The sequence below is a fragment of the Bidens hawaiensis genome, unplaced genomic scaffold (genome assembly GCF_021521415.1).
Source record: "Bidens hawaiensis isolate Kalapana, Puna unplaced genomic scaffold, B.hawaiensis_p1.1 tig00006368_1, whole genome shotgun sequence".
NCBI lineage: Eukaryota > Viridiplantae > Streptophyta > Magnoliopsida > Asterales > Asteraceae > Bidens > Bidens hawaiensis.
In genome coordinates this window covers 673,044-681,869 of record NW_027491426.1, presented here as the reverse complement: position 1 = coordinate 681,869, position 8,826 = coordinate 673,044, and the positions used below count along the sequence as shown (strand labels likewise).

Genomic DNA, 8,826 nt, shown 5'->3' with positions numbered 1-8,826 from the left:
CATATTTACAATAAAGGAAGATGGAAATAACAATTACATAATATTCCTAAGTTTCTAAACTTCTTTGGAAGCCTCCGCCTGGGCAAGTAGTTCGTTGACATGGAGCCTTAAGTCGCCTACACAGGTGACGTCATAACGATGCTCCTCAATATACTTCAAAATGTTAAACTTAAGATCATCAAAGGAGTCAAGATCATTATTATACTACTTTTGACAATCTCGCCCATGAAGCGCAAACTCAGTGGGCGGACGCCCCTCGCGGGCCATTGAATAACCCTCTTCGAAACCAACTTGTCGTCCCGCCCGCGAGGAACTGACAAGCAGGTTGTCCAGACAGTCCCCAAGCTCGGGCCCATCCTTGATAAGGCGGACGACCTGATAAATATTTCAAGGTTAGCGTGACAAGTTCAAGGAAAAAACAAAGTTAAGATGACTCGAACGTTTACCTTGGGAAACCCGAACTTGAGAAGCCAATGCCTCTCATCAGGCGCAGCCTCATTGGCCTTCTACTAGCCGTCATTCTCCTTGGAAAGGGATGAGAGGCGCTCATCTTTCTCCTTTAGCTCCACTTGGAGCCTCCGGATTTCCTCGTCCCGGGCGGACAAGAGCTCATCCTGGGCAGAGACCTGCTCCTCAAATCGTTTGTGTTTGTTTTTGAGTGTTTGGAGAGCAGCGTCCTTCTCTCTGGCTTCCACCCAGGCAAAATCCCGAGCCTCTTCGGCTTCCTTCAAACGGCGGGCAGCGTGTGCCAAGTCTGTTTCCCTGGCAACCCACCCCTCAAATAGCTCACGGCTAGTTGACAACACGTTAGCTATATGATAGCTAAGTGTCTGTGCCAAACTTTCCTGAGTATGAGAGCGGATACGATCACGCTCGGCTGGAGGGAGACAGTGCTCGAAGAAGTCTAAGCAAGCAGCGGGTCAGAAAAAAGCATGTCGCTGCTTAAGTTCCACGAGGGGCAGAAAGTAGAAGAATCCCCTTGAAGATTTGCAGATGAAGGTTGGGAAGATTCTCCCTTCCCACCCTTAGAAACAGGAGGATCTTCAGTACTATCCTTTGGATGAACAACCTCCGTTTCTACCACGATAACCAGGGGTTGCACACTTGCATCCCCAGCACCCTCAGTCTGCAGTACGTTCTGAGGTGGCGATGGCGGGCGAAGAGCAACAACTGCCACTAATCCAAAGTCCACAAAGAAAAGTTAGTGTTTGCAAAGCAGAAAGTAAACAATAGAAATTAAGTACCTGTAGGCTCCCGGGTAGTAGTCTTGCGGACCCGTTCACGAAGACGGGTCAACTTCAGCTTCTTGGGAGAAGGCTCCCCACCAATAGGTTTAGACGCCTCCCCACTAGCGGGTTCATAGGAAGTCTTGGATGCCTCCCCTCTATCGGGACCCTCGACAACCTTTTTGGCCTCCCCGCCAGCGGGATCATCGGCATCGGAATCTCTGTTATGGCCAGATACACCAGCGGTATCTGCCTTCCTCTAGTTCCAACGGACGATATCTTCAATAGCACGCAGAACTCCTGCATGAAAACTTTCTGGAGTACCGGACGGCGACTCCTCACTAGTCGAGTCTTCACTTGAAGATTCCTCGCTAGAAGAGAGGACGATCGTTTCGTCCGGTGGTATAATAGTAAGAGGTCGAGGGTTCAGGATATACACACCTTGGGCCACGGTAGAATCATGAACTTCAAGCTCAGCCCGTCCGCGGATAGGGAACAGAAAATTCCCCTTCTTCTGCTCAAGGATTGGCAGCTGTGAACATGTTCCCAACAACAATAGGAATAATGACTTCAAAAATATTGTTCCCCCTACAGCAAAAGCAAGTTTAAAAAAAATAGAAAGAGAGAAGGGAACAGTAACAAGTACTTACTTGCATCATCCCTTGAAAAATATGGGACCTCTTCAGGATATGGCCACAAACAGCTCATTCCCACCTGCACCAACGCAGATTCTGGAATGAGACCCATCGGAGTAGGAGTCTGCGTTAGAATGGCATACCACTCCTGATCCTCTACGTCGACAACTGGGAGGTGGGAGAATTTCTGGACCAGCGAGCGGCGAGTCGTAATCTTCGGAATCACATCCGCGTTAGTCCAAAATAACTTATTCTTCCATTCGTGAGCATTCTGTGGAGGCTAGGTTCCTATTGCCTTCTTCTGAATGGCAAAACTGAACCAGCTCCCACGGACCTGGATCTTGTAGATCGCAAGGAAGCGATCCACAGAAGGCTCCACCTCTAGAGCCCTGCAACAAAACTCAAAGTGGCGAAGCCTCATGAGTCCAAACAGATGTATTTGAGATATATGGATCCCAGTAGCATCAAGAAAGTCGCCCAGAAACTTCGTGATGAGCAACCGGAAGTTGCCAGTGGTGAAGAACTGACCGAAAAGAGCAATTTTACCAGCCGAAGGATTATTGGCCGTAGAACCCGGAGACGGAAGCACCGGCTCCCATTCCGTCGCTAACCCATAAAGATTAGTGATGTCTTGGAAGTCAGCCATCTTCCAGTTGATGTGGATGTTCTCCACAACACCCTTCGAACCATCTTTCTTGCCATTCTTACTCTTCGTTCCTTCTTTCTTGCCACCAGACATGATAATCAGAATAGTAGGGAGATCTCTGCAGAAGGTAATAGATAAAGAAGATGAAGGAGATAAAAATTTTTGGAGAAAATTTTTGCAAGTAAATCGGAAAAGTGAAACGCCTCTCCCTATATATACACATCGCAATTAATGCGAGGAAGAGGGATACAACTCACCTTTATTAATCATCCAATCAAAAAGTGACACGGTTGGCGGGAACTGACAAAAACAAAATGATTTTGAATCAACCGCCTAAAACTACGTGCAAGCACCTCGAGCACCACCCTCTGATATGACTCAGACTGAAGGTGTCATGTCTCAGACAACAAAACAGTACCCCCTGTTCAAAAAGCAACAGAAATTCTGAGGACCAACAAGTTTAACCCGCAACAAAGGGCCAGAAGCAGTGAATCCATAATTCCACCAGCAACATCGCATCGCGAAAGCAACAATGGACCGGGGGGGACTTATAGAGGTAGGGTAGTAAAGCTACCCGCGGATCCATAATTCGACCCATTGATGGTCAATAAACATCCGTGAGAGGAACACGCGGACCAGAACACTTGCAAGCAAAACAAGACCAGCAAAGTCACCCACGGTTCATAAGACGCGCTTCGCGAACCTCTATCACAGCCCGCGGATTACCAATGAGCATCCGCGGGAAGAGCTCTCAAGCAACACAAGGGACTCATCACACGTATGATACCCACGTGATATGGAAGAGCAGTTGTAACAAACTATTTCTAAAAGATTCCCCTATTACCTCCTGATAGCGACATCGACTAATGGAAATATGACACCTGGACACGTAATGGCCATCCCACGACGTGCGCAGATAATGGCGGTCCCATAAACGGGTCCAGGCTGTCACATCCAATAACGGCTCGACACGTGTTCATTCAGGTGAAGGAGGAATATTACGATAGTGACAACTCCACCAATCACCTTCCCCCACCTTCGGCTATAAATACCAACTTCATCTACTTCAGGTATTCATTCACTCTCACAAGCATTAAGAAAATTACTTGTATTCGTACTTATTCCGATCAGTACTGGTACTTATTCTCACGCCGGATGGTGGTTACGGGAAGACCCCCCATCGTGTCCTTCTCGTGACGAGACTCACGGTGTTCTGTTTTGCAGGCAGGTAGATTGGATATGACTTCGTTGTTATTCAGTAGACTTACACCTGGGACAAACGTAGGCTCGGACTATCCAGTTCGGACCCGTGTTTCTTCATTAAGTTTATAATGTTTTTGTTGGAGTTAGTTTTTCAAATTAACATGTTAGAGAGACGAACCGAAAGCCATCTAGTCAGGCTAGCATATTAGTTGGAATCAGTGTGGTTTTATACATACCGCATCTAACCCTCAAAGGCCAAAACAAAAATTTTACTCCAATGGTACGGTACTATTTAGGTCCTGAGGCTATAAATGGTACTTCATTTTATTATATTCTTTTTTTTCTTTCTTTCATTTTTCTTTTAAAAGTAGCATAAATAAGCCGGTGTTTTTGTTACGTATCTATTTTTGTTATTTTACTAAATTGATACATTTAAAACGAAAAATATATGTGGTATAAAAGTCAATAAAGCTTATATTATACAACTTGTTAATGTATAAAACTTACCTTGGTCCCTCCACCTCACCAAAATACATCATCCTTCATTGCTTCCCCAAGTGCACTCCCCTCATATACAAACTCATCCTATGCATCTTCCCATAAATGCTAAATCTATATGAGTCAAATGCAAACTATGTGCACCCCTCAAATACAAACTCATCCGATGCATTTTCCCATAAATGCTAAATCTACATGAGTCAAATGCAAACTAAATGCTTTGCATTGTTCATGGTGTAGAGAGATTTATATGGACTTCAATGTCATCCTTAGTAGGCCATGCACTATACACAAACAAAGTCTCTAGCCAACCCTTTCGTATGATCAACTAAATGTTTTTGTGATAAAACAATTTTATGCATGTAATCATACATATTAAGGAGGAGCTATCTTGAATTTCCCGATTCCGATTTTTAAAAAATTTGGTACCTTTATATATGTGTGAAATAAAGTCAGTGACTGATTTGCATAGTTGATGGCATAAATAGATTATGACATGTATGCACAACTTTATAGGTATGGCAAGTGCCAACCTAAAACTTCAACTAGACCACAAAGAAAGTATGACAGTAGCAAGTTGAGAAGCATTACAACAAGAGAATAGAATCAATCAAACATATTCAACACATGCACATTCATCCAAAAACAAGACAACAAGGACTAAATGATCTCAACTACAAAGATTTGGGATGCAAACACCGCCGTCTGGATTCGGTTGTTCTTTCCATATTTTGCCTGTAACTCTGAGTTTGAGTTCCTTCCTGTCTCCACCGGAGAAGAAAAGGGCCATGTTCCTCTGTATAATAAGCCCGTCGTGACTATCACGCACCTTCCTATGGCTATCTCTGATGCTTCTTGGCGTTCCTTCCCATGTAAGTTTTCTCCCATTGGCTCCCACTTCTAGGCTGTAACTGTAGTTGCGTGCATCTGCTTCATCACCCATGAACCGAAGAAACGCCATGTAAACAGGTGCCATTCCCAGCTGAAATGCTTCAAAGTGAAGGCAGAAGTACTGTCCAAAACAATGGAATACCTGCACAAAGCAACGTAAAATTTCCGTTATGACCCACAAAAACATTTCTGGGATTTCAAGTATTTACAAACTAAGGGATCTAAAGCATTTACGAAAAGAATTCTGGGATCTCGAGTATTCTTGAAAAAATATTATGGGATTTCAAATATCTGCAAAAACAGAATATTGCGATCTCAAGCATTCTTGGAAAGAATTCTCGGATTTCAAGCTTTCACAAAAAGAACACTGGGTCTCAAGTAATCGTGAAAAAAGTTCTGGGATTTCCCGTATTCGCAAAAAACGAATACTTGGATCTCAAGTATTCTTGGAAAGATTTTTGGGATTTCAAGTATTTGCAAAAAGAATACTGTGGTCTCAATTATTCACAAAAAGAGTATTGAAATCTCAAGTATTCATGAAAAGAATACTGGGATCTAAATTATTCACTAAAAGCTATCTGGGGAGTTTGGGATTCCTTATTTCACCTCCTTATAACTTTTTATTAAGTTAATAAGTTACAAAAGTGTAACTTATGGAACTTTTCCTCTCACAATATAAGCAATCCCAAACACCTTATTACTTTTCAAAAAGTTAATAAGTTATAAGTTGGTTAAAATAAGGAATCCCAAACATCCCCTTATTACTTTTCAAAAAGTTAATATGTTAATCTGGCACAGAAAAAGAACAATGATATTTATCATCTGACTTTCAGTTTGAGGACCATTTCAGAATTTTGACAAATAGTATTCGGTGTCCAGATAAGCATTGCAATTTACACATTAAAAAGCTTGCAGCACTTCATGTCTTCTGATGTTGTAGTGTTGTACCAATGAAGACCATTTCTATTATTTGATAACTAGTCTTCACACTTTTCCTAAACTATGTAAAAATGTAGCCATTTAAACATCGTCTTTTCCACAAGATGGAGGGATAGTGAGAGCAATGTAATTTATGACTTTCAAAAATCAAATAAAAATTAGCTTTAAGACGCTCAAATAACCCCCCCAAAATATAATAAGTTTGAAAACTGTCAACACTGACTGAGAATTAAAGAAACATATGGCATAACAAGGACGAAGTTTACCGTAAGCATCCAGGTGGCATTTTCAACTTCACGAGGGTTAGACTTGACATAACGATGATTAAATGTACAGCCCGTGTGCATATCTACTTTATGGTCATCTCTGAGATGAGTAACCAGAAAAGGTATGTCTCCTGTAACCGAGCACTCTGAACCAGCGTACGGGCAATTATAGGGTCTGAAATTGCACAAAGCTTCATGTTTCAGTTTGCTGTAATACGGGAATATCTCAGGGCACCCCAGTGAGAAATATCTGCACGGTAGTTCAAGCGATTCTGCCACCTTTTCCAAAGCCAAGCATCTAATATTCCCTAGTTCTTGTCTGCATGTAGGGCACCGGTTTTGCACTTGTGTTTTGCAAGTGGAGCATAATGTGTGTCCATTGTGACACTGCAGAGAAAACATTTAACAAAATGTTATTATACGTCATTTTATGTATGTATTCATTTCCAATTTATTCAAAATTTGTCAAACGCACAAACAGCAAAAGCGCATGGATGCATCATCTCATACGACTCAGTTTATTACAATAATTCAAAAATCACAAAATTACTTTCAAAACACAACGGTGAATCGTTTAAATCTTTTATTAATCAAAGCAAACAAGTCATCAAACAAAGCAGATACATTTTCTGTATGAACCATGATATATAGACAAAATTATTATTATTATTATTATTATTATTATTATTATTATTATTATTATTATTATTATTATTATTATTATTATTATTATTATTTTCAATCTCTTCAAATTCCATTCTAATAGATGAATAATATCAACACCAACATCAGCAATCATCATCACTCCATGTTTATTTACTTTAATTAATTAATTAATCAATCCTTTCTTGATCAAGATTCATCATTTTGAACAAATAAACAAATCACAATTTTATCGTCATGATTCATAGATAATCACAAACCTTAAAATTACCTTAATCATCAAATTTTAAATCCCAATCCAAATTCAAGAATAAATAACCAAATGAATAATAATCCAAGATCGAAAAAAGAAGAAAACCTGATGAATGGGAGGGTACATAGAATTGGTACAAACAGGGCACTCCAACAACTCATGAACGCTGGTAGCAGGCGGCAATCCAGGAGTAACACCAACCCCAATATTATTATTATTATTATGGGGCTTTGTCGAAGAAGAAAACTGATGGGAATTGATGTCTTCATCTTCAAGCCCATCGGAAGAAGACGCACACTCTATTGTATTCAAATCCATCATGTTCTTCTTTCTTGATCTCAACCCCACTTCAAATCTCAACGAAATCACTCAATTTCAATAACCCAGATGTCAAATCTGCATATTATCAAGAATCAATGGTGTTTGATTTGATGGAAACAGATCGCTTGAAAGAAAGAAAGAAAGAAACTAACAAAATGGCTTCTTTTCTTTCTTCTGTTTAACCCCCAATTTCTCTCTCTCTCTCTCTCTCTCTCTCTCGAGTTTGCGAGATGTAAGGATCGCCGTTGGATGCTTCTTTTAAAAGCTTAAGATTTTATTTGAGGGTTAGCAATTAATTAAACTTAAAGATTACTGATTTTATTATTAATCATACATCACTGCTGGGACATATGGGGCAGGTGACAATTAATCACGACTTGTATTGTATCAATGAGTCTTATACGGGGGTTATAATGTTTTATCTAGTCGTATAAAATACGATGTTTGCTATTTGTTTACGTTATAACAACGGCTAGAAGATTTGTTTGACTGATAAATAAATAACTAATGTGACGGTACACCATTGACAATATTATACAGCTTCTATAAAAAAATTTTCATGTCATATGATGACGTGGATACCATTCAAAAAAAAAGGATACATTGATGAAAAACTAAATCTTTTCTAACCATCATCATTATATAAATAGCTTTTGCCATCTAAAAAAATTATATATAAACATACTATATGTTGCTGAAAATAGATATAATTAGAGGTGACAATATAAATGAGTTTGGTTGGATTGGGTGATTGGCTTGAATGTGTTGAGTCAGGATAAGTTTTTAATCAACTGATTACTATAATATAAAATAAAAGGATATATTATATAAGGTAAACTTATCAGAAGGTGTCAGTTAACACGATTTTAAGTGTGTATAAGTTTAGGTTGACTGACACAAATATATTCATGGGCTGTGCTCGAATTCATCAATTCAGCCTATCAAACAACCAAAGCCTCTACTCACTCGGTCCTTGTTTTATAATTTTTAACAAAGTTTAAAAAATATGTCATCGTCTTGTAAAGAGAAAAGCTATATACATGCTTGTCTTAAAATACATGTTACAATCAATAAAAAGGACAAGAAGATTAATCTAATGATATAAATATGGTTTGCCTAGTTTTTAAAAGCAAAAAGGGAATGATGAGCAGGTTGAGAGGGTGCTGGGTAGGTTGGCACCATCAACCCTTGTCTAATACCTAAAATTTGAGGGTCCATCTCCATCTCATCTACTTTCAATTATAATTTCACTTTTTCAAATGCAATTATAACATGAAACAATATG

At 39.7% G+C, this 8,826-nt stretch overlaps 1 protein-coding gene across 1 annotated transcript; it reads right to left on the bottom strand.

The window, feature by feature from the left end:
• Positions 1–4,802: 4,802 nt before the first annotated feature.
• On the bottom strand, positions 4,803–7,662 carry LOC143632172 (E3 ubiquitin-protein ligase SINAT5-like). The gene is made up of 3 exons (XM_077100748.1): positions 7,326–7,662; positions 6,305–6,691; positions 4,803–5,241 (listed from the first exon to the last, which is right to left on the bottom strand). Exons 1-3 carry the CDS (start codon positions 7,539–7,541, stop codon positions 4,879–4,881), a joined length of 966 nt encoding a protein of 321 aa, XP_076956863.1. The 5' UTR covers positions 7,542–7,662; the 3' UTR covers positions 4,803–4,878.
• Positions 7,663–8,826: the final 1,164 nt, after the last annotated feature.